Genomic DNA, 26,152 nt, shown 5'->3' with positions numbered 1-26,152 from the left:
CACGTGATAGCTATTCCTCTTCCCAAGGACGGGATATCCTCTTGTTCTCCCAGTTATCAATGTTTAACTTCTCTCTTGTCTTTTGTAACTCTTCTTCGAGATCGAATTTAGCACCCTTCTTGTGTTTGAACTGTAGCGCCTCTTCTCCAGTTAACGTGCTTTGCCTGCGATCTTTAATACTGTAGCGAACAGCCTGGAATTCTTTCAGCCCAAAAGGAGCAAGTATCATGAAAGTTAAGAAGGGAAGACCAAATTTTAAGAAGTGGTTGTCTTTAACTCGATGCCACAATCGTCCCTGCATGACCTTGCGACATCACGTGCGACCATGGCCGTCTCATTGCTGCTTGGAAGGGTAAGTAAAGACTCTATCGAACTACTTGTAACTATTACATATCATTCTTAGGTTGTTTCTAGGCGTAGCTATGTACCTGCGATACACAGAGGTTATGCGGTATGCTATTGTAAACGTTTGTGTCAGATCATTCCCCTCCCGGGCTTTCAAAAACCAAATTCCCGTCCTGTGGGGACACGACGAATGTCAAATCCCTACCCGGTGTACTTTGGGGAACAAGTAATTCTTGCAGGAGGTGCATAGCCTATAAATTCGAGTAGGCACTAAAAGTTTTGGATGGTCAGATTTTTTAAAGGTCGAGCGGGGAGGGAGTTGTGGGGCTTAATATTGATAGGTACAATGTTTTGCAGTCATCGCTAAAGGATGTACTACAGAACAAAATGGTCAAGAAACAGAAAGAAGTCAAGGAATTCAGAGCTGCTCATGGTGACACAAAAGTCGGCGAGGTCACTGTCAATATGGTATGTAATACAATGTGTAACAACAAGTGTCTATATCTGGCAAATAGATGTACGGAGGAATGCGAGGTATCAAGGGCCTGGTTACAGAGACATCAGTATTAGACCCAGAAGAGGTGATGTGATTGCTGCTAAGTGGCATCTATTATATTGCATTTGCAGGGTATAAGATTTAGAGGTTATAGCATCCCGGAGTGTCAGAAGGTAATGTGGATGATGTTACAAGTTTATTGATGTTAGTAATGTGTGTAGCTACTGCCTAAAGCACCAGGTGGAAATGAGCCTTTGCCTGAGGGACTATTCTGGTTGTTGATAACTGGAGATATCCCAACTGACGAACAAGTAAGATTTGTAACAGTGCTGATGGGATTTGTATGTTGTCATGGTAACAGGTAGCAGAGGTATCCAAGGAGTGGGCGTCCCGTGCAGCACTACCTCAACATGTAGTACAACTGTTGAACAATTTCCCGTCCACTCTTCACCCAATGAGCCAGTTTGCTTCAGCCATCGCTGCCATGCAGAGTGAAAGCAAATTTGCCAAAGCTTATTCTGAGGGAGCACCCAAAACTGACTACTGGGAAGTGAGTGATTGATAGTTACTTTTGGACATTGACCTGGGAAATCAGGACAGCTTGATAATCAGGACACCTTGATAATCAGGACAGCTTGATAATCAGGATACCTTGATAATCAGGATACCTTGATAATCAGGACACCTTGATAATCAGGACACTATTGACTATTGGTCGGTCCCAGAGTAGAATAGAATTTTAACATTTTAAAACATCAACACTTTTTAGGATTAACAAATGTACTGATGAGAAATGTGAGTGCTTGTCATTTAGCAGCACTGGCTACTGTGGCCGCTATCTGCTGTTTTTACTTTATATGGAGGTGGTGCGTGTGTGTGTGTAGATAAGTACTAAAGGTCTGGTAATAATTTATCTATCATCAAAGTACAAGACAGTTAATAAGGTATTTTGTCTCCTCTCTACAGCATACTTTTGAGGATACAATGGATCTAATAGCTAAGCTACCGCCATTGGCTGCAGCCATATACTGCAATCTTTACCGTGATGGTAAAATTGGCACACTATCAGCTGACAAGGATTGGTCCGCCAACTTTGCCACCATGCTTGGCTATGACAACCCTCAGTTCACTGAGCTGATGCGACTTTACCTCACCATCCACAGCGACCATGAGGGTGGCAATGTCAGTGCTCATGCTTGTCACTTGGTTGGCAGTGCCTTGTCAGATCCTTACTTGTCGTTTGCTGCGTCCATGTGTGGTTTAGCTGGACCACTTCACGGACTAGCTAACCAGGAGGTCTTGGTGTGGCTAGAACAGAGCATGGAAGTGTTAGGAGAGAATTACACCAATGAACAGTTGAAGGAGTACGTGTGGAACACACTGAATAGTGGAAGAGTGAGTGTATCTGTTAGCATATTAACAGAAATTTGCGATCATATTATTTGATGTTGCAATATCATATGAACTCAATAATTTAATCCATACCTGTACATACAACTACACTTATAGGAGTATATCATTATTATATTCTTGGTGTAACCTGTTAATCAAAAATGAGAATATTTTATAATTCAGTTACTACACACCTTGCCCACACTAATCCATTACAGGTTGTGCCTGGTTATGGTCATGCTGTACTGCGGAAAACTGATCCTCGTTACACATGCCAACAAGAATTTGCCTTCAAACATCTTCCCAATGACCCAATGTTCAAATTAGTAGCAGAGTTGTACAAGGTAAGAATAAGATGGTGTCTGTAAAATGTGCTTTATTTCTTGTAACAGATTGTACCTGACATACTGTTGGAACATGGCAAGGCTGCTAACCCGTGGCCCAACGTGGATGCCCACAGTGGTGTGCTTCTACGGGTATGTATGTGTCATCGTGTACCCCCTCCCCTGGGGAGCTTGAGTTGCCCGATGATTTAATGACATAATCACACTACTAATACTCTGATGTGTAGTGATGTCACTTCTGCAAATATGAGGGCGTGTCAGTCCCACATGACCAGGCTGTGTGTGTATTGCTAACAAAGTGATGTTGTCCTTATTATGGATTGACATGGGATGAGTAGTACACTTAAGTGCAAAGAAACACTTTCTCAATTGTTCAGTACACTTAAGTGCAAAGAAACACTTTCTCAATTGTTCTGTGTACTTGTAGCTAATGTTTGTGCATCATAATCATACAGTACAGTAGTACTGGGTTTTTCTGGCCAAAAATATCACCCAAAAACCAGCTTCACAATACCATCCTGGTGCCTTGGCAGTATTGGTCAAGCCCAAAAGTGCCTTCAGTATACAACTGTAAATGCTTTAACAGGTAGCTACAAAATTTAAACTTAAAAAAAATTTTTTTAATGGAATTTTCTACTGACCGACTAACTGCTTGCCTGCCTGATGCCTTCACTCAATAATGGCTAAGGCTACAGGCTTTATTATTTCACTGTTTGATGTTGCTTCATCTGTAGATGTGCCTTTTGGTATACTGCAGTATGTAAAATGCACGCATCATGGACTTAGCTTGGTCTTCCTTTGTGTCCCATTTCTTTTTGCTGACAGATTCATGGTAGTGTGATGGGTGGCTGCCCATTTGTAAACGGGAATCATTTGTATTTTCCGTGGTGACTGGATTTTTATTTATTTTTTATTGGCGCATGAATTGTCTGTATTTTTTGTGGTGGTAGGATTGATTGCAGAGGCACTTCTCCTACTGTTCTTCATTTGTAGTGCTGTGTAGCAGGCTGAACATAGCTGAAAGTATCGCATAATGAGTCAATAATTGATAGCTGGGGTGCACGTTCAGATGAAAACATTAACTCTGGCAGACACCATGCTTTCTTTATGTGTGAGTTTGCCAGTCATAATAATGTTACAAAAAACAAGCAAACTATTATAAGGAAAATTAGGAATGTTAAGTTCGATTAGGGATCATGGAATAAAAAGTAGGGAAACAAGGTGGTCGCCTACACCTGCAGATATACTAGTGAACATTTATTCTTAATTCAGTCTTGAGTATAGACTGTACAATTTTCACTGTACGTATATTGGTTTAAATATCTTGAAATGTTTCTCAGCTTAAACTTATCAAACACGATTAGAATTATTTGTTTCAGCCTTCTGTATATTGTATCATCAGCATCCAGTGACATGGTGGTTGATATTTTGTACTCAAGTTTTGGTTTAGTAATGACTTTCATCACATGATTGAATGTACCCAGATCAAAGACATTATCAACACAATTTTGTAGATGAATAATGGAGCATGGAAATGAATTTTACTTAATGATCCATTTACCACCTCATCATCATTGTCACCCCCACAATTGTGTACTGCTTATTAGGAGATTGTAAATTATTTTTAGTTGTGTGTTAAATTTGAAAGGAAACACATGTAGCCACTTTCTACCTGTAGTTCAGACCTGGGCTTCCAGTTGTTTAATAGCCTGTAATAAGTACCATTGTTTAAATTTGAAGTATGCCAAGTGTTCATACATCATGGCAGACCAGTGTGTAAGATTATTTGAAACAAGGGGGACATGTAATGATATTGCACAGGTACTGAAAATATATAAATAGTCTTACTAAAAAAGTAGGCACAACAGGGCTTGATATGTATTTCATCTTAGTTTCTTGCTTGCAATGGTATGTCGGAAAACACTGCCATTTATGGAGTTCGTCAGTGCTCACACACACACTATTAATAGCACTTTACAGTGAGTATTGTCAGATGGTAGCCAAATGTGTGAAAGTTATTGTGGCTGGGTACCTGTAGTGTTAATATATCATAACATTGCTGCTGAGTGGAATAGTTTAGTGCAATAACTGGATCAGATCATACTCTACAGCCTGGTCATGTTGACCTTCTAGTGATGTACTAAACCAATACAACACACCCTAATCACATTACATGTTTAACCCTGTAGTATTATGGTATGACAGAGATGAGTTACTACACTGTGCTGTTTGGAGTGTCACGTGCTCTGGGGGTACTCAGCTCACTAGTGTGGGACCGAGCTCTTGGACTACCCCTTGAACGACCCAAGTCAATGAGCACAGAAGGCTTGAAGAAGCTCGTTAAAGCATAACAGAACATTTTATGATAGATTGTTGTTCATTATAGTAGCAGTAGGCAATCACAAGTTATAATGTATTAAAAAATGTTAAATTAATGAATTGGTTCAAATGTGGTCTCCACTACTCGGACATACATCACATTATCACTGACATAAGAATAGTTCATTGTAGTTCTACTGTTGACAAGTTGTATATTGTGTATCTTCGGAGACGACACTGTGACTTGTTGAAGATGACTGACCTTACTGGTACAGTAAACATGGTGCGAGTCATTCAACTGGTTTAATACTTCCAGTCTTATCAGGGCATTTACTGGCCAGGCTAGATGGTTGTTATGGTCACCAGGTAGTAGTTGCCATCCTAACAATAGTTGGGGATGTCTGGTGTTACCATGGTGAGACAAATTTAGTGATAGTCGCAACTGGTATCCATGGTGACCAGAGTGGAATTCATTGCTGTACACTGTCAGATGTTGGTACTTCACAAGCCCGATGTCCGTAACCTTGACAACAAATGGACACTGGCCATGCATACTTAATTGACACTCAGCTAGCAATCTGACCGACCATGGCAAGGAGGGATGTGATGAGATGAGTACCTTAACTAATTCTGTGAGGTTAGCACAACTTGTCTTCAGCTCCTTCACCTCTGCTTGTGTCTGCTCTAATTTCTGGGACACCAACTCTAAATGATGAGCAGCATTGATACAATTATGGTGTTCTTTCTGCTTGCGCAATAACTTGGTTCTACAGCCAGAATAGTCACACAACACTCTCTCCAGAGGACACAGTTCAAGATGGCTACACAGATCATCTCGTGGCATCTTATCGACCCCACAATGGTTGGGACATTCAATGGGAACATTAATACAAGTATCAAAGTGTTCACTAGTGATGAACTCTGCTGTGCCCCTTGTTGAACAGAACTGACAAACCACTTGTCTCAATCTGCAAGATTTGTTGCAGTGATCTTGCATATGTCTCCGCTTCACTGACTCCTTACACCCATTGGTACATTTGATGTCCACGTGATCACAATATTCTTCATGTTCTTCGGCGCGCCGTAGCTCGCCTCTCCACTTACAGCCTTCTCCACTGCAGCTCACGTGATATGACAATACAACTCGCTCTGTACGCTTGTCATGAAAAGCATTAAAGTTGTTCCTTCTACAGAATGGGCAAAATGTTGCATTGGAATCCGCGTAGATGTCCAGACAACTCTTGCAAAAGTTTTGGCCGCAACATTCACTCAACAGCGGATCACGCACTGGATACTGACAAATCTTGCACACCAGCTCGTCCGGTAATAACTCGACGAAACTGTACTCGTATCCACCCATGGTCTCCATCGCTGACATGACATCCCGCAGAGTGCCTTGTCTTGTGCACAGCTCACCATGTGTTAATTGTATCACCAGATCCCGCACGTGGTCTCAAGGTGGGAGCACAATGTTCTTCATAGCCAATGGTTTAAGGGGTAGGGTGGCACCATACGGACCCCTCTGGCGTCGAAGCTTCCACTCGAAAGTGGGAAACAGCGCACGCGTACTGCAGCGGAAGTCATCATGGTTGCTGGTGGCGGTGCTGGCTGGGGGAGGAGGCTACAGTTACTATACGTTACGTGATAAGCTACACATAACGCCTCCATTGCTTGGTCTGAATGCACAACAGAACAAGGATGAGTTCCGCGTTGGAGGAAGTGACGACATGAACCTCAAGAGGGATAGTGAAATGTGGATGTCACAACAAGGACAGATCTCCCCTAAGAGAAGTGCTGCAGTGTTTAGCCTTGGAATAGGGGGTGTGGTGCTAGTCATGTGATGCTAAAGTGATGTACACTTCTTATAGGGCTCTTATTGGCATTGGTGTTGACTCGATATCGACGGTGTCCCAGTAATAAGGTGCTTGTGGTATATGGACGTGGTCTTGGTTTACAGGCTGGTCCCATATCTAAAACACTTCACGGAGGTGGCACCCTAGTGTTACCAATACTACAGGATTATCGCTACCTCAGTCTGGAGCCAATGCAGGTATGTGAGTACATTACAAATATGTCATCTGCTATCCATCTTATAGCTGGACATTGGTTTAAAAGGAGCTCTCTCATTGGAAAACATTAGAGTCAATGTACCCAGTGTCTTTACTGTTGCCATAGGAACTGATATTGATGTGATGCAGAATGCAGCCATACGATTACTGGTGTGTTGCTATCAGTAACAAGAAAGTTATGAGATTATATAGTTATTTTACAGACACAAGAGGCAAGTGACATCAAGCACGGAGCTGAGGAAATCATCTTGGGACAGTTGAGACAAGTAGGTCTATATTGTGTGGATTTGAGGGTCATAACTTATTAAGAGACACATCCATACAACATGATATATATGATACAGTAGCATAGTAGAGATCCCCCATGCAGGGCACTTCTGTTAATTTTTTTTTTTTTTACAGAAAAGTGGTATCCATCATGTGCTCTACTAAATCTGGTGTCAGTGGCATGAATTTTTATTTTTATTAAAAAATCAGTTGTTGGTCTGCCTGCCAGCCTGTTTTCCTGAAAGGCTAGATACTAAATGGCACATCACACAGCCATCATTTTATGCCACAGTAATGGGTATTCCTGCAAGTACCTGCACTTTGCCTTTCATATTCAACCTTACTAGTTGTCATGTAAGGAAATCATATGGAGGTGTTATTTTTTCATCAAGGCTCCCTAATTACACCGAGACCACAAAATTATTTAAAACATTTGATTGATTGGTTTGCTAGAGAAACCGATCATGGCAACCGTGTCCTCAATGATCTAGCTGTAGTCTCGTGTGGTCAGACCCCACTCTTTGCACAGCACTTAACGATTGATCATACAGTACGGTAGTACTGTTACTACTGTACATTAGGGATCATGGAGATTTGGGTTTTTCTAGCCAAAAAATTCACCCAAAAACCAGCTTCACAACTCCATCCTGGCACCTTGGCAGTATTGGTTAGGTACAACCAAGCCCAAAAGTGCCTTCCAATAAATTGCTTCGAATTTTTAAAAAGTTTATTCAGTGGAATTTTCTACTGCCTGCCTGCCTGCCTGTTCGACGTCGCTTCGTCCCAAGATGTGCCTTTTGGCGTACCGCAGTATGTACAATGCACGCATCATGGATGACTTACCTTTGTCCTCCTTTGTGTCCCATTTCTATTTGCTGACAGCCCAAGGTGTCGATTCATGGTAGCGCGATGCATGGCTTCCCTACACAGTACATTTGTAAACGGGAATCGTCCGTATTTTCCATGGTGACTGGATTAATTGCAGGGACGATTTTAACACTGTTCTTCGTTTGTGACGCTGTGTAACAGGCTGAACATAGCTGAAAGTGAAGAGTAATGGCCACTGCACTTTTGAAGCAGTATTTGACAGCTGGGGCGCACGTTCAGACAAAACATTAATTCTGGTGCCATCCTTTCTTTTGATGCAGTATGCGTGGGTTCACCAGTCATAGTAATGTTACAAAATAGTAAACAAACAAGTTTAAGGAAATATTAGGAATTTTAAGTTCGATTAGGGATTATAGAAAAAAAAAAGTAGGGAAACAAGTGAGGTCGCCTACACCTGCAGATATACTAGTGAACATTTAATCCCTATTGGTCTTGGGGTAGCTGTAGACTGAATTAGGGATTAAATGTTCACTAGTATATCTGCAGGTGTAGGCAACCTCCCTTGTTTCCCTACTTTTTTTTTTCTATGATCCCTAATCAAACTTAAAATTCCTGATATTTCCTTAAACTTGTAATTATAAGCATCTAGCTGCGAGAGGGTTTGGTATAGTTTGAATAGCAAAGTTGTTCTGACACCCTGAACTTTTTCAGGGTGACAATGAAACACCTGGTTAACTTTCATCACACAATGTCATATTGTGGAGTGTGGATTACTGTCAACAGAGATTAATCTTTTGTATCACTGAACCTGACGAAGACGAGTTTGGCAGAAGGAGGAATTTTCCTTGGATGTCGCGGCGCCCATCAAGCTTAGCTACATATCACGTGAGCTGATGTTGGATATGTTCCAATAAATTGCTTGACAGGTTCTCTATCTAGCTATGTACTCAGATCTTGATTCTCTCCGGATCATGGGGTGAGTACCTGATATCACCCAAAGAGTTCCTCCCCAAATGATCTGTCGTTACTAAATCCAGAGACACTGAACATACAATTTTATTTTTTAATTATCTGTATGGAGTATAATTATGCTAGTTTGTACATAATGAATTTCGCATAGTTGCTACAAGTCCTGCCTACCTTGAGTCTGCTTACTGATGACCACTGCTGGAAGTACTTATTGGCTTAATCAGTGTCTGAGAGTAGCTTCTGAGAGTAGCTTGCGAGACTAGTTGAAGAGATCTTGATGTATCTTTGGTAAGCTAAACTTTGCCAGCGGCCTAATAGTTTAATTGTAGAGTCATTGATCCCTTACTCCGCCGCTATTGTTGCAGCCCCTATCCTGAAGCTATGGCCTCCGTATTTCTGTGGATCCTCTCCAATGCTGTGGAGTGTCTCTTGTAGTTCTACCACGAATAGCTGCTGAGTGAGTGGCGATCTGTCCGCATAATGGAAAAGTGGTCCACTGGCATTCCCTCTCTTCACCATCCAGGAGAGTGTGGCCGCTACAGGACAGCTTTTCCCCTGTCTTGCTGATGCACACGATTGCCCCTACTCCCAGTGGATCAGTCTTGGACTTTTTCAGGTGTATTCTTAGTTGCTGCAGGCTCCTGTTATCATCGGCAACCACTGTGATATCTGCAAACGTCAAATGCCTTGTATTGCCTTAATGGTGTGCATATTTCTCCTGAGCGGAAAAAGCCAAAGAAGCAGAGCATCATAGCCGCCCAAACTGTTATCTTGTCGTCGTTTAGTCCGTTTGATTCCCGATTGTCTTTGATTCAGGACATATTTTTGGAGTTATTGGAAGTTGTATGAATTTCAACAGTCCTGCTGATGACGAACGGATTCCTTTTAGCACCTGGGATAACTTTGCCATGCCATCCACTCTAGGCTCAGGAAGTCCCTTTGAAATTTGCTGCTGAAGCACTGAAGATATATACATTCTTATTGTGCTGTAGGCTATCCATCCCTTTGCTTGCTAGCAAGACAGTAAAATGACAAAGTGTTTCCTCTGCTCCGATGTTGGGAAGGAGGAGATAGTGCAAAAAGTTAGGTAGTGTTTCTGTCCAGCTTGATATGTCCTTGGCTAGCCGAGCGGAAAAGTACTGTTCCACAGCTTGGTCCACTGCGTGGAGGTCTAGTCCAGGCATGCACTTAGTAACAGGTCCACTAAGGTTGTTGGGATCGGCATCTGGCGGAGGTGCGCCTGTGGACACAAGGAGAAAAATAATTGTAAGTTATTTCTTGAGATTGCATCAGCTAAAGTATTCAACTGTCCCGCAATGTGCACCGCAGATATCGTTAGTTGAAATTTTGCTGCTATAAAAGTTAAGCACTGTACGAGGTGCATCGCATCACTATTGTAGCTGGTGCCGCTATTTATAATTACTACAGTTACCATATTGTCTGATCGGACCAGAATGGATTAACCGATCCATTTTTGCCCCCATATTGCAACTGCCACCATTACCGGTGTAAGTTCTTTTACTGTGATGTGCGACTGTGCCAATCTTCCATTCCAGCATAACTGGAACCATTCCTTGTCGCACACTGTGCCGCACCCCCAAGTACCGGAGGCATCTGCGGTAATGACTGCCACTGGTCGCTGCTTATTTAGTGACGAAAGCATGGAGACCCTGTTCCAATCCTCCACAAAGCAATGCCACCATTCTAAATCGGACCGGGCCTCCTCGTTAAGCTTAATAAAGTGTTCCAACCGCTTCGCCTTAGTGGACTCGTCTATCAGCCTTCTGAGGAAGGACCTTCCTGCACGTACTGCCTTGCAGGCATGGTTGAGCAGGCCTAGTAAGGACAGCAGCTCGCGCTTCCTACATGCCATATTAGTACGCCACCTTTGCAGCAATTCTTTGAGTGAGTGTAGTTTTTCTTCAGGAAGCCTTATCACTGCCTTATCACTCCCTTAGCAGAATCCAATCCCATCCCCAGAAATGTTATAGTTGTTGCTGAGCCAACGGTCCTTGAAGGCACGACTGGTAAGCCCACTTTGCTACACACTGCTGCCATAATTTCCATTTTGTTTCCGCAGACTGGTGGATCCCTGGGGCCCAAGGTGAAGAAGTCATCTAAATAGTGTACAACCCATGATGTTCCCTGCTGTATCATCATCCATTCTAATGCGTCGGCTACTGCCAAGAAAATCAACGGTGCTGAATGAAGCCCGAAAGGTGTATCTATGTAGACCTTTCCCTGCCACAGCATGCCTAAGAGGGGTCTGTCTTCTGGGGCCACCGGGATGTTGCAATAGGCCTGCTGTGTATCCATTTTTCCCATCTGGGCTCCCTTGCCCAAGTTGAGAACCTCTGCTGCTTGTACTCACTGCACCCTTCTTTTGATATTCCGTCATTTACGCTTCACCCTGCTGGTGACGACAGATCCAGAATTAGCCTCCATCTGTTTGACTTCCCTTTTTTAGGTATAACCCCAAAAGAGCTCACGTGAATGTTTAGATGCTGAGCAACTTCTTCCGTCCCAACTAGTGCTATCCTGCCAGCTTTTAGTTCTTGGTCCAGGTATGCTGCTACTACTTCTGGATGGGTTTCAGCTGATGCCATGTTTGATTTTGCCCTTTGTAGGGATATTGTATTTCTCTCGAACCCAATTCTAAAACCTGATTTCAAACCTTTAACAATTAGGTGTGAGAACTGACTGTCTTCGTGGGTGTTGAAGTGTTCCTCCCAGAAGTGCAAGTTCACTGGCGTCGTCACTGTACATAAGTGACTGGAATGCTCCGGTACTTCTACACATTTATCCAGTCGAGCGAGTTTGGCTGTGTACTTGTATGACTTGCCACCTGCAGAATGATCAGGTGGCACAATGACTATCTGTACCATGTCGCAGTAGCTAATGTGTACATCCCCAATTAATTATATTCATATTATGAATGTATTCAGTTGACACAAAATCAATGCCACTATAGCATAGCAATCACGTAAGTCCAAATTAGCCATTATCATGTCTTTTGTTTCAGTGGTTTGCCAGTTTGCATCACGCCTTGTTACTTATTGTTTCGTTCTTTCCTATTAGCTCCTTGTCGTAACCGGTAGCAACAGGTGAGAGAATGTGCCCCTCCACAAGCTGAACATTTGTGGGGATAATGACAACTAGCTCCAAAACTGCACCTGCCCTTTGTTGAAGTTATATTTCTTGCAGGGCTCTGCCTTGGATTCCTCTTGTTTGGCTTTCTTGAATTGTGGCTTGTAGGGGCACGTTGCTGAGGGGTGTTCCATTGTCTGACAGTTCCAACAGCATTCCTCTGATGACCCGGTTGGGCTGCCATTAAAGTACCTGGCATAGAGGCTTGCATCCTCTTTTCCCCATAGCTGGTCTGGCATCCACGCTGATTCCTCTCGGAAAGACTGGTCGTATAATATCCATGATGGCCAGGGGTATTTCTTGGCCAGAGAAAAAGTAGGCCGTCAGGTCTTCTGCCAGAGATGGCTGCTCAGTTATCCTAATTGCAGCATACAAAGCAAAACATTGAGCCCATGTCTCAAAGTTGGGAATCAACTTGCGTGAAGCTGCTAGGTAATCTGCCTGGATCATCACTACTTGGCCCTCAAGGGTGTGGTGGCACAGATTTACTCAAGCCTCTGGCAGGAGGGAGCTCATTAGAGTCAATGTACTCCCCTGCCTTGATCCGGTCAATCATCTTCTGAGCCAGCGTTGGGAGGCTGAGTGATACCAATACATGCTTGTTGCTTGGAGATGGCCCACTGCCCCCTGTTGAGCAACTGCTACTGTCAAGTTTGACCAGTTTTGATTGCACCAGTGATGGTTCACACGTTAGCATTGTTATTTGCCTGTTGGTTGAGTGTAGTTCCTGAGTTCCCACTATCTGAAGTGTTTGCCGTGCTAGCTGTAGGCATCACATGTAGACCTGTTGCTAGAGCTGGGCTGAAGAGGGCATTCCTCCCAGGTTGTGGTGACCTGTGGTATGTAATTACATAAATAATAAACAAGTCTGCCAACACTGTATGCTGGCTCTGGCTAGGCATACAGCATACATATTAACCAGACCAACTGGTGCATGTCCATGCTGCCCCATGTCCATGCTGCCCCACTTTTATACTGCCATGGTGTGCTCTCATGGTCTGTTGCCATGCTACTCTTGGCTACAGTTTTGTGCACTGCCCTCTAGGTTTAAATTGTAGTTGCTATGTGTTACATTGGTTGTCAAGAACAGTGCTGATTGTTTCCAGCCATTCCTGTGTGCTACAGTGAATCATTAGCATTGAGAGTGACCAATCCAGTAGATTGCCATTAATTATCCTGCCATCACTGTGGGCTAGTGACGGTGTTGATTACCAAGTCGCTGTGTGCTACAGCGAGGCATGCTATTACTTGCTGCTCCCACTGTGTGCTACTGTGGGCTGTGCTTGATGCTAGTGCACGACTTCTTGTGACACCACTCCTCTCCTGATGAGCCTGTGCTTCCTGCCTTTGCCAGTATAGGGGAATGAGGGTACTCTTAACTGCTCCAACATGCCATGTTTATTGATGGAGGGTTGCTGTGTGCTTACAGCCTAGCTGCCATGCTTACGCCATCCATTTGCCCCAGCTGGCAGATTATTGAATGTCAAGGTGGAGTTCCTGTGGTTCTCTCCTTTCGTGGGATTCCCCTCGAAAGACCAAGGGGAGCACTAATAAGAAGAGAAAGAAAGCCACCTCGACTGCCTCCATTAAAGTGCTTCCAGCGACATTAACCCATCCGCTGATTGAACCTTTAGGTGCAAGCACTGATACTACAGTGTTGCTAGGACACGATGAATGTGACAAAGTGACACTTACTGCTTGAGTTCGCCGGACCTGAGTTTGTCGAAGTAGAGGTAGATGGTTGTTGCTGTTGAGATGATGGTTCACTGGAAGCCGTGTCCCAGAGATGGTCCGCCGCACCAACAATCAGTCTCTGCATGGTCTCATCATCGAGACAGAGTACCACCTATTGGGTTGATGTAAGAGTCATCATAGCCTCGAGACACATACTCGGTATATAGTCACAAAAGCAGTTTCAGAAGACTGATCCTGACCTCGTTGTCAATAAAGCTGTGCCAAATTTCATGCATGTGATGACAGCAGGCATTTATACATATGTGCCTGAGACCCGAGTGTGATACCCGCAGATTAACTCCATTTAACCAGTGAAACTCCATAAGGAATTCGCTAACCCGCAACATGACATGGCATGATGAAAGTTAACCAGGTGTTCCATTATCATCCTGAAAAAAGCTCAGGGCATCTGTAGTCTGACAGTGCAAGACTAGACCAGGTTCCACATGGGGCACTTTGAGATAATAAGTCACTCTCTAGAGTTCCTAGCTTGGATACATATACATGAAATTGACAAGGAGAAAACATCCTGACCGTCTGGCAGACTCCTGTAGGCGTTCAAGCATTAATCGGATGGCTGCAGGTTCGAGGCTGCTCAGGTCCAGTCAAGGATTTTTCTCCTGTCTCCACCTTTCAAACATACTTTTTGTAACAACTTTAAACAGGCTGTAGGACTAGTTACATACCTTCAGCACTTGTGCTATAAAGGTAAATTAAGCCTTAATAAATAAAAGGTGAACTCAGAGGAGCACAGAAATGCTTTGGTGCTACTTGAAACAAGTTGATGTTGTGAGGGTAAGAAGGGATTTGACACAGAACTTCATTTTTTATCACATGCCACAAGTAAAAGCTTTTCACTGCTTGTTCAAATTCCATCTCTCTCGTTACTTGGTTATGTAATTGACACCATGTTTACTGGTAGCTGCTATGACAACCATTGACTAGTGATAACATGTGTGTACTCCTCCATTGTGTCCAATAGAATTGTGGTTTTCTGTTTTTCATAGTTTTGAACTCGCAGGGAATACATACATAACAATTTACAATTCCGAGTAATTTCAATTTGAAAAGTAGTGATGTAATGATGTTGATTAACTACCACATGTGATGAGCGATGTAGGATTCAAGTACATCACATGTACACCTGTAGCATGGTTAATGGCATTAAAAAACACTAGTTTCTCAAGCCTGTTATATTCAGTAGCCATGGTAATCATAGTATTGCATAGTAGCTCATATATGTGGAGGAGGTCCAACGCATTCACGTGATGTACAGAGAACCAATTTTGGGAAGATATGCTAAAGTGTATGTGCCAATCGAAAGCATTTCTTTGCTAAATTAATCCAATGGTGTAATCAACCCCAATGGTTTTATATAATCCATTGGAGACTTACTCACGTGATTAGGAGCTCACTATACACAATAGAAGACAAACATCCACAAGGGAAAATGGCTCCAGGGTGCCTTACAGTCTACAACACTAGTTTTATTTTCTGCAATTAAAGGAATGTAAGTTATACAATTAACACGAAATCTTTTTGATAGTGCTTACTTTGCATTTGCCCTTCTCTGGCATATGTATAGAGACAAAGTTCACTCTGCTGGGTGATAAAGTTTGAGACAAAAAAAATGTAACAACCAACATGTGTAATAGATCACTGGAGCTTGTTAATGATATTTGAGACTTAGTAGACCTATCAATGCTGTTACAGACAGTGTCATAACATTCAGGTGGTAGCACTTTCCATAATACTTGAGTAGTTTTGATGTTGACCAGAGTTGTAGGAACTCCTGAAGTTTTGGTTCCATTCTAGGAGTGACATGAGAACTGTAGCGATCAACAATTTTTGTAAGGTTACACTTAATTATACAAGTAGAAGTTGGATTAGGGATCAACAAAAGTTGCAAAACAGGAGAGGTTGTCTATACCTGCAGATATACTAAGTGTAGGTTAGAGACCTAGGACAAGGATCTTTATGGAATTAAGCCGAGGTATTAAAACACAAAGATATGAGGGCGTGGTCTCTAACTGACTTAGAAAATGAAAACATTTTATATTGGCACATAGGTGGGGTCATTGTGGGATTGGATTAGATGTCATTTTAAAATTGTCACGCAAACTTAACATGAGTGTGGAAGGTAGAACATCTTTTTGTCAAAGAGCTGAGAAGCTAGCACCTCATCACTACTTCCTGAAGACTGACACTAGTGAAGTTAATTGTCTCGATAAGGAAGCTGACCAGTTGCTACCATTGCACTTGCTGTGGCAGTGTGAAGAACAGGTGAATTAATGTAACAGTTGGCTTGAGTGATTATGATGACGATGAGTTGTTGTATTTATGGCACAACAGCAGTATAAAGACCAGGCTTGATTTAGCGTATGGACCACACTCACATTACAAATAACACAAATAACCATTCTACAAAGAAGCTCACCCATCTAGGTCTCTGGTAAAGTGCTTCTACAGTTTAATTGAAGACGAAATGTGCTTATAACACTGTAGAAAACAGATAGGCGCTAAACAGAATTTTCCTGTGATATTGCTGTACTTCTCCATTCATCCTGACAAACATAGCTACAACACTAAGTGGTACCTCCCATGATGGAATTGTTTTAGGTGTGCTTATAAAAAGAATGGAATGGTCAAACTCGTGTTGACTTTTGGTGACTACACCCACTGCAGGCTGTTATCCTAGCAAATCAATGATCGAAAGTGAGATTTGCAATGCTTGAGGTCTTTTCTGCTAGCAGGTTTCTAACCATTTTAAGAACCTGCTAGCAGGTCTCTTAGTGGATGTTAAAGACCTCATTGTCTCCCAAAGATCAAAGCATATTATGTGTACCATTTTCTAATGGACATTTATGCCTATACTTCTGTCTATACCCATGACTGAATTAGGAGATTATTTGTCCATTACAGCCCATTCACACTATTCCGGGTTAGCCAGGATGTTTTCAACTCGGGTTATTGAACTCGGGTTATTGAACTCGGGTTATTGAACTCGGGTTATTGAACTCGGGTTATTGAACTCGGGTTATTGAACTCGGGTTATTGAACTCGGGTTGGCCCTTGTTCACGCTACTGCATCTGATGCGAGCTCGATAGTGCAAGTGCCGAATAATAGCTTTCAATTATTTAGGCGCTTAATAAAAGGCACTAGAATTGTAGCGAGGAAGCGTAGAACCAAGTTGTACAATGTTATAGCTGTCATGTTCAAGCTAGTGGGTGCTCCTTTCACCAGGAATGTTAACGTGTCGTTCAAGCTTAACTGTCACAAAGTCTACTAGAACTACGGTACATCATAGCCATTTTGAAGAGCTGTTTTAGAGCATAGAGTATACTTGCTATGTGGCGAACAGAAGCAAGTTGTATTGTTTGCCTTAGTTGGCCCAGTGCATTCACACTGTATCCTATCCTGGGCCAACCCATACTCTTCTTGTCGTGCCGTGCTGGACCGGGTCTGGCACGGCTCAATTGATTCACGTTGCAATCTGTTTCGAGCTGTGCCGTGCTCAATCCTGGTTAGAAGGTAGTGTGATCAGGGTGTAAGTATTTCTGCAGGGCTCTTAGGTCAGATTTCATAACTTCTTAATTATTCCCCTTTTTTTTTTCTTTGATCTCTAGTCCGACTTCTACTTGTTGTTTCCTTTTATAACACACAATCATTCCAGCTGCTAAAGAATATATGGACATTTAGCATGATAGCTAATCAACCCAGCCACAGCTACAGTGTATCATGAATTAACACATTTCATTGTCAGTGAATGCCGTAGAGTCAGGTTGTTAAGCGCATGTGTCTATTAAGCACATATTATTTGTTAAGTACGTACACATTTCTTGTGATTAACCATAGCTGATAAGCGCACATGGCCAAATGCGACAACAAAGTTACACACGGGAAGAAAAGCTGAAAGTACTGAAAATTAATGTCTCCTCAAGTGCTTGCATCTCCCTTGAGGTCTCCCTTCGCTATGTATACAGCAAATCAGCCATCTGGATAGTGATAATCTTGTTTATCACAAAGGATTTCACCCAGAAATGGAGTCTGATTTCCTTATACACTGGTGTGGTGACCAGCACAAACTATTAACTACACAATTACAACATAGTGATTCCGTGTTACACTCGCCATAATTATTTATTAGGCGTATGTGCCTAACAGATAGTGTGATTTTTACAAAATGTTTTCTCCAAAAATTTTAAGCGCATGCACTTAACAACCCGACTTTATGGTAGAACTGGAACGCAAAGGTAAGTCCAGGATACATGTAATATACGTACTGAAGTTGGTGAACAGGCACGTCTTGGGATGAAGTCAGGGATTTTTCTAGGGGGGGGGGGGGGAGCAAAGGGGCATTTAGCCCCCCCCTGAACTCTGCCTCAACCAGCCCAATGATAAATTGATTTGAAATCATAAAATTTAGTCGATGGCTAGCTAGCTACAATAAAACAAATTTAGCCTAATTTAAGTTCTGCCCCCCCTCAATTTCTGAAAAACTCGGATTCCCCCCCCCCCCCCCCCCCCCCCCCCACCGAATTTATTTTCTAGAAAAATCCCTGGATGAAGTGATGTGGAACGTTGGAGAAACCAAGCCTGCAGCCTTATCCATTGTCAGCTTGGCTGGCAGTCAGTAGAGTAGAAACTTAATTTAATTAAAATTGTATAGAAACTTATTGAAATGGTCTGAAGACATTTATGGGCTTGGTCATGCCTAACCAATACTGACAAGCTGTCATGAAGGGAAAAGTGTGGCTCTTTTCTAGGTGATATTTTGTGGCAAGAAAGCCCAAACCTACTACTGTACTGTATGATGTTTTATTATACTGTGTTGTTCTTGTTTGTAACAACCAAAGCCACCGATTGTCATCACGTTGTAGCTCACACCATCATCACCAATCTAGTGTCTTTTATCGTTGTTCATTCCATTAGTTGATCAATGTTTATACAATGTTTATACAATGATAGTTTTGGTAACACGTTCAATGGTAGTCGCCTGCAAACCGAAATGACTGCATCAGTCCATTAACTTGTTTTGTAAACGATGTTTATTGTAAAGGTAACTACGTGAGATTGTGTTGGTTAAGAATTTCATTAATAAGTCATTCAAGGAAAACTATTTTATGGTGTAGTTAATGATGTATTTGTTATAAGTAATTGCTATAATGATCAAATATGGCTGCCTTGTTAAGGTTATCCACTGATCAACTTCTGTATGTTATAATGTAACTATTAATAGCCTCCAGTGCTATAAATTGTATATGGCACTGCTGCAGACCGTAGTGAGTACATGTAACAGTTGTAACACGGGAATGAGGGCTTTGCCTGATATGTATGCCTGACTACCTGAGGGCAGAAGGCATACATATCAGGCAAAGCCCAAATGCCCTGTGTTACAGCTAATATGTAACGCTTATCAGGCTGATAGCCTAACAGGGCGATCAATTGCCCAAGCCAATACGAGAGCAGCCACTGGATATGTTATATATGTATACCTAAAATTTTCGATTATGGGTCAGCAAACTAGTACGTTCTGGTTATGTTCGGCTACAATGAATGAACATATCCTACAAATATCACAGAGAATTTTGGTTACACGAGTTTAATGTTTTAATCAGTGCTGGTAGCTTCGTGATGGGGGTGTGTCTGTATTCGAAAACGTGCGGAAATAATCGGTGAATAAGCTATAGCACTACAGTAGTTCTCACCTTAGCCCAACATTTTTCAACTCGTAGGATGGCAAGGATAACAAAACGCTCTCTGTCTGAGTTGTTTTCATGGCGAAATCCAAGTCATACATCGTAATCACGTGAGTATCAATCGATCCCCACAATCCATTTCAGCCTCAAGTTCTATATAATTGCTGCCCAGTTGTAGCCCGGTCTACATTTCATATGTAGCCTGGCTAGCTGGGCTACATACGAAATGTAGCCCAGGCAACTCCTTTGATCTGAAGTGTGAAAATATTACATTATAACTTACAACACACTGTTTGCAGTTTTGCAGACCACAACAAGTACCACAACAAGTGTTATAACTTATATCACATTGACCACAGTGTAATATACAATACATTGCACTGACTGTGGTTTTGTACAACATTGCACAAGTGCCGAGACCACTACAACACCTCACCTAATAGATGGAAAGACCCACACAGTTCACTTGAATTCTTTTATGGCCTAACATGCAAAAGTTGATTCACAACATCACCAGACCAAAGCAGCCAATAGCAATTCCAAAAGCCAACATCATGGCCACATGTTGCAGGGACAGAGCTAAACCAGGCCTGTCCGGGCAGTGAGCCTGGTAAACTGCAGCATCTAAAATACATAGTTTTTTCTTTTTTGAGCAACTTGCGGTACTTTTGATATCATGAAAGCTCACCTATATAATCCAGTTTACAAAGATTGCTTTGTCAACTTCTATATAATGCATAGCATCACATGATCACATTTTGAGATTTGAGTGGTCACAAGTTGAGGCAATTTTGGTGAGACTTAATTCATAGTGGAAGACAGTACTAGATAATAGAGTAATTGTTTTATTAGACGTCTAATGAAAAACGAGCAAAGGGTCACTGGATGGATAGGGTGGGAAGACTAAAGCTATATGAAGTACGACTGGCATAAAGCTGTATACAGGCAGAGAAGAGGTAAAGAAGATACTGCGGCTGAAGCAATGCATTAAGTCAGTTTGTCATCGTTTAGTTTTAGTCCCTATAATATTCATGCAGTAATGTTAATAACTTAAGTCTAATAAGCTACATTAACAGCAGTGTAGTAGCTAGCTAGGTATGTGTATGCACTTCTTAACAATTTACAAAAGGAAATATGTAATAAGGACTATTGGTTAAGTAGCTTTCACTGGGACATACAGTTAGTCCTTGTGCCTGGGTAATCCTGAAAGTTAAACAATTAATTGGAGATTTGGCTAATTACATGAATAATGGCAAACTAAATTGAAAATTTAATTTGCCACTCTGAATACAAAAATGGATACAAAGTGTCAATTTTTGTATTCATTGAATGGCAAATTCTATTCAATTGAATAGAATAGAATTTGCCATTCGTTTGTAGAGTCGACTAATGGTAGGTCATTAGAGTCATTGTCTAAAGGTGCAAGTTCGAGTCTTGCCTCTACTATTAATTATAGAATTTAAAAAATTAAATTGTAAAATGTTATTTTCTTTATTAGTAGGGGGGGAGGGGTGGGGCTGATAGTTGTATATTTATTTATGTATGGACTTTATTTTCCGATTCAGAGAAAAATTATGTTATTTATATTAATAACCAGGATATCCAATTCAAGAGAATATCAGCCCATACTTAATAAATTTATTCACAAATAATACAAATGATACTCAAAAGCAAATGCCCAGCACAAATATTTGCTGCCAAACGAACTCCTAAAGAAATTATTCATGTCAAATAACTAGCAGTTTCAAAACAGGACCTAATATAAGTGGTGCCCCTCCCGACATTAAAAGGCTCAAAAAATCACCCTTAAACACCCCAATCCCCAATATTGTTGCACCCAAAACTATTGAATTTGATAGTCCCAAAGTTAATACAATATGTGAAGTCGGAGTAACTGGATAATCTTTGATTGTCCATTTTGGATTCATTGATTTATATTTAAAATAAATAAACCACTCAATGGGCAATACTAAATAACAAATATAAACAACCCCCGACTAATATTGTCAATCAACTGGGAAACTTTTTACCATTCAAAATATCTCCCCAAATTAACAATCCAACATCCTTATCTTTTTGAAAATATACCAATTTTATTACTCTAAGATAAATAAAACCCGGCGACCCCAGAACTGTTAACTACACAATTGCAAATCCAGGATCAAGATAGTAAGGTGAGCTTTAATTAGAATCACACTAAGAGGCAAAGTCATGGAGTGGCCATGAGCTTTTCTATACTGAGTTTATAACTTTTCCGTATTACAGAAGTATAAAGTAGTGCAGCTAGCTTACTCACCATAATGGATGTAATTAACTGGCCGCTTTGTGAGAGGCCTATTGTGTAGCGAAGTGCTGTTTGGGACTACTAAAGCTGGCTGTTATACGTGTTATAGAGGTGACCGCTTAATGCAAGCTATTTCTGTACAAACTGATTGGGAATTGGTCGGGACCGTAGTCACATGGCTGCTATGTTGAGGTGACTGCCCAATTCAGGTGACCGTTAAGAGAGGTTCCACTGTATCATCAAATACACTAACAACCCCTCTTGTCATGTTGCTGTATTTGTGTGAGCAGTGATGGCTTTTGTGTGTGAGTCAGTTATAGAGATCATGAATAGTAAGCACTTATGAGCTTCACGGATAGTATGGCCAGTGATATGTGCTGCTTCAAAAGTTTTTGCTATGTTATCAATCATTTGTGGTTTATACTTCAAGGAAATTCTTACAGTGTGAATACCATTACTACCATCAAGAGTGGAGAAGCTGATCTGCTAAATGCAAATACCCGAGAAACATTGTATATGCCTGTAATAGATGATTGTGCAGAAGTTAAATGTCTTCTTTTCGGTGTAAGGTAGACTGACTCATATGTAACCACAAAGATCCCAGACACAACAGTATGTGTTATTTTAACAAGCAAAACCTGCCTTCGAGCGTTTTGTAATTGAAGGAGCACTGTTCATTATATTCTTGTTCAGTCTTCAATGATTTGCTGGTTCAGTAGGATAATATTCTCAAACATCCTCGTGCGGGTGATAAGGAAGCAAACAAATACTAGAAATGTATACCTTATGTGGAAAAGAAGCCATTTAACTTCTACGCAATTATCTATTACAGGACTATATGATGTCAGATACTGTCATCTCCATATTATTAACTCTTGCTACCATCCATAGTAACTGTAGTGCAGCAACTTTAACAAAATGGCCACTGTGTCATGCTATACTAGCCACCATGTGACACAAGTGATTATTTGGACAGCTAAACATCAACAAATCAATAATGGTCTCCTAGTACTGAATCATTGTGTGTGTACAACATCCAGGAGTGTATCACTGACACTCAGGAGTGTATCACTGACACTCAGGAGTGTATCACTGACACTCAGGAGTGTATCACTGACACTCAGGAGTGTATCACTGACACTCAGGAGTGTATCACTGACACTCAGGAGTGTATCACTGACACTCAGGAGTGTATCACTGACACTCAGGAGTGTATCACTGACACTCAGGAGTGTATCACTGACACTCAGGAGTGTATCACTGACACTCAGGAGTGTATCGCTATAAATCGCTTGCCAATCAAAAGATTTATCAACCCGCACACTGAAGTGTTGGGTATTGTGAACCACTTGCTAATCATGATGTGTGTGACCATAGCTTGCCATATATGGTGTCTGTTAAAATTCAAATCTGATCATAAGCATCAAAGGTAGCGAAGCTTTCATCTGATTTCAATAGTTTAGTACTGACCAAACTTGTTATCATCATGTTGGAATTCTGTGATAATTGCTTTGACCTACAAAGTTACACAATTTGATTAATTGATCATAAGTGAAATTTTAACTGGAGTAATTGAGATGTGATTTATCATGAGTCTTTTATTAGCCAGAGGTTGTTGATAGTACTTTAAACTGGACCACCCTTGAATCAAGACGTAAGATTAGCAGACTGCAAACTTTTTATAATTGAATCCACAACTTGTCTGGCCTATCACAATCATCATACTTCTTTACCACACAATGTTCAACTAGACACCACCATCCTAGCCACTTTAACCATCCAGGTACACGAAACAGTTACTATCAGCACTCCTTTCCCCACGAACAATCGTTGAGTGGAACAACTTGACAACTTCAGTGATTGAGTCGGAAAACATTGACGTATTTACTAATCAATTACTAGACATATAACTAATGTACTGTAATCATGTGTATGTGTATAATTTTCCTTGAGGCGTTATTTGCCCCACGTCTGGTCTGCCCAGTAAATAGTAGATCAGGATACTTTTGTGTTAAAGGCTGTTTTTGAAAGGACTTAAGTGATCTATTCATAGGTGGTAGCATCGATGGAAATTCAGGAGATTACTCGTAACAGAGAAAAGTTTGTGCATGAAATTGAGAGGGTAAGTTTGTGTACTAGTAACTGCAATTATTATTTATTGTACTATAGCAAGTTGGAATTGAATTACAAAAGATTGGATTAATTCTTATTAATGTCAACATTCGAGACATCACGGATGAGTCAGGATTCATTGAGGCACTTGGACAAAAGGCTGCCTCTGAAGCCATCAACCAAGCTAGGTAACTTTATACATTTTTAGGGGTTGTAATTTTTACCAATTTTGTTTTCATAAATGGTGCTGCTTACACTCTATTGAAACACCTCATTTACTAGTACTTTTGTTCTTTCACAAACTCATGAACACTATTTGTATTCACAATTTTTTAAAGACCCTTGAAACTGTATATAACTGTATACATGCCACACCCACCTTAAATACATGTGACCATTATAGGGTAGATGTTTCTCAGAGAGATAAATTAGGAGCTATTGGAGTAGCTAAAGCTGAACAAGGAATGAAGGTAAAATGACCAATACAAGATATACTTATTCCTCTCTCTGTCTCTTAACAGATTCAAGTAGCAGAAGCAGAGAAGGATCAAGTCATCGGAATGAAACAGGCAGAGAGAGATTCAACTGTGCAAGTTGCTGCTTTGAGGGCTGAGGCAATATCTGGAGAGAACCAAGCTGAAACCCAAGGTGTAATGTATTCCTTGTGAAGTGACCAATTGTCTACTGTTATGTGTAGTGGCGGAATCTAACTCAATGTTACAAATTAAGAGAGCTGAGTTCTTCCAGGCAGCTGAGACTAGAGAGCGTCAAGCTAAAGCTGCTGTTCAAGAGGCTGAGAATTTGGCACAAGCTAAAGCAGCTCTAGCTCTGGCAGAAAAGGTGGTAATCTTGTGTATCATAACATTTCTAATTCCATTCAGTACAATCCATTATGACTGATCATAAGCCCAGCTAGTATGTTTCCTACATTGAGTAGTATCATTTGATGTGGTTTAGATTGAAGCCGAAAAGCGAGCAGAGTTAGAGGCACCAGCTCTTGCTATGAAACGTCAAATCATCGTTGATGCTGAAGCAGAAAGAGAACAGGCCAAGATTAGAGCAGAAGGTGTGGCACAAGCTACCTTCCTTGAACAAGATGCAATTGCCAAGTAAGCACTACATCTTTTATGGCTTACAAGTGATCACATGATTACAGGGGAGAGTTTTCTCGGTTGAAGGCGAAGGCTGATGGCTTGGGTCAAATACTTGCTCAATGTAATAGCGATCCTCAAGCAGCCTTTAAACTATTAATGCTTGATCATCTCGATCACTTGTCCGAGCAGACAGCCAAGGCAATTTCCAACATCAAATTTGATAAGGTATTTTGTCCTGTAGTGTTAATGTTGTGAACTCAACTGCCTCAGGTTGTTGTTTGGGATGGCGGGAATGGTTCAGGGAAGAATGCTACTGCAGATTTTATCAGGGGTGTGGCTCACTCGGTCCCACCCACTCTAGATATACTAAAAGACATTGGAGGTGTGGATATCCCACAATACATTGGATCTCTACTAGATAAGGACACTAACCAGCTACCACAAGAATCCTCAAAACAAATAGAATAACGAGACACTAGTTTTGAGCAGTTGTAAACTGTTTTGTATTGAATTATTTGAATTGCAAGTATGTGAATTATAAACATTTCATCTGGAGGTGTTTTACCGACAACAGAGACCATTCAGTGAAGATGACATACAAGTGACCCATCATCACAGTTGTCCTAACATGTCTGAAGAGTAACAAACTGTTAGGGAGTGATATTATAACAACCAAGCTTGTTTTCTATAAATAGCTATATGCCATTGCTATACATGATCCCCTGTTTGGTACACTAACTCTCACATGAGGACACCTACATAATCCAGACACTTAGTTGACTACATAATTAATTATCCTGGGCACCTTAATGGTAAGGCACACTTTGTAACAATCGTTTGCTTGCAAACTGTAATAAAACAATTCTCACTACATGTAAGGTATCTGGCTTTACAGCACAAGTGCTGAAGGTGAAGGTCTATGGACACCTGTTCTATATAGCCTGTTTAAACATTAAATATGTTTGAAAAGGTACATTCCAGGGTGCTTGTAACCTCTTTTATCTGTTTATGTAAGTGACGCCTATACTACTCCCTCCCATCAACTATACATA

The 26,152-nt window shown here is 41.3% G+C and overlaps 3 protein-coding genes across 3 annotated transcripts; 2 read left to right on the top strand and 1 right to left on the bottom strand.

Annotated features, from left to right (window-relative positions):
* The first annotated feature begins 252 nt into the window (after window positions 1-252).
* LOC136248732 (citrate synthase, mitochondrial-like) lies at window positions 253-5,026 on the top strand. Its single transcript, XM_066040522.1, has 11 exons — window positions 253-352; window positions 404-451; window positions 703-813; window positions 861-926; window positions 973-1,014; window positions 1,063-1,152; window positions 1,203-1,391; window positions 1,808-2,236; window positions 2,452-2,577; window positions 2,626-2,709; window positions 4,767-5,026. Exons 1-11 carry the CDS (start codon window positions 281-283, stop codon window positions 4,926-4,928), a joined length of 1,419 nt encoding a protein of 472 aa, XP_065896594.1. The 5' UTR covers window positions 253-280; the 3' UTR covers window positions 4,929-5,026.
* Window positions 4,979-6,457, bottom strand: LOC136248733 (TNF receptor-associated factor 4-like). Its single transcript, XM_066040523.1, has one exon. The coding sequence runs from the start codon at window positions 6,272-6,274 to the stop codon at window positions 5,009-5,011; it is 1,266 nt and encodes a 421-aa protein (XP_065896595.1). The 5' UTR covers window positions 6,275-6,457; the 3' UTR covers window positions 4,979-5,008.
* Window positions 6,312-25,642, top strand: LOC136248731 (flotillin-like protein FloT). Its single transcript, XM_066040521.1, has 12 exons — window positions 6,312-6,717; window positions 6,765-6,946; window positions 6,993-7,115; window positions 7,169-7,231; window positions 23,948-24,016; window positions 24,064-24,194; window positions 24,410-24,476; window positions 24,528-24,654; window positions 24,704-24,846; window positions 24,964-25,115; window positions 25,163-25,325; window positions 25,371-25,642. Exons 1-12 carry the CDS (start codon window positions 6,366-6,368, stop codon window positions 25,566-25,568), a joined length of 1,770 nt encoding a protein of 589 aa, XP_065896593.1. The 5' UTR covers window positions 6,312-6,365; the 3' UTR covers window positions 25,569-25,642.
* The last annotated feature ends 510 nt before the right edge of the window (window positions 25,643-26,152 follow it).

Source organism: Dysidea avara, chromosome 3, assembly GCF_963678975.1.
Source record: "Dysidea avara chromosome 3, odDysAvar1.4, whole genome shotgun sequence".
Taxonomy (NCBI): domain Eukaryota; kingdom Metazoa; phylum Porifera; class Demospongiae; order Dictyoceratida; family Dysideidae; genus Dysidea; species Dysidea avara.
The sequence above is the reverse complement of the archived record's forward strand: the minus strand, read 5'-3'. Positions and strand labels throughout refer to the sequence as shown.

Coding starts and splice junctions, on each gene's coding strand:
- LOC136248732 (XM_066040522.1), top strand. CDS start 281: ATGCCACAATCGTCCCTGCATGACCTTGCGACATCACGTGCGACCATG. Junction 353..403: donor TCTCATTGCTGCTTGGAAGG/GTAAGTAAAGAC, acceptor TATCATTCTTAG/GTTGTTTCTAGGCGTAGCTA. Junction 2,237..2,451: donor ACACACTGAATAGTGGAAGA/GTGAGTGTATCT, acceptor AATCCATTACAG/GTTGTGCCTGGTTATGGTCA.
- LOC136248733 (XM_066040523.1), bottom strand. CDS start 6,274: ATGTCAGCGATGGAGACCATGGGTGGATACGAGTACAGTTTCGTCGAG.
- LOC136248731 (XM_066040521.1), top strand. CDS start 6,366: ATGTTCTTCATAGCCAATGGTTTAAGGGGTAGGGTGGCACCATACGGA. Junction 6,718..6,764: donor GTTTAGCCTTGGAATAGGGG/GTGTGGTGCTAG, acceptor CACTTCTTATAG/GGCTCTTATTGGCATTGGTG. Junction 25,326..25,370: donor CCAACATCAAATTTGATAAG/GTATTTTGTCCT, acceptor CAACTGCCTCAG/GTTGTTGTTTGGGATGGCGG.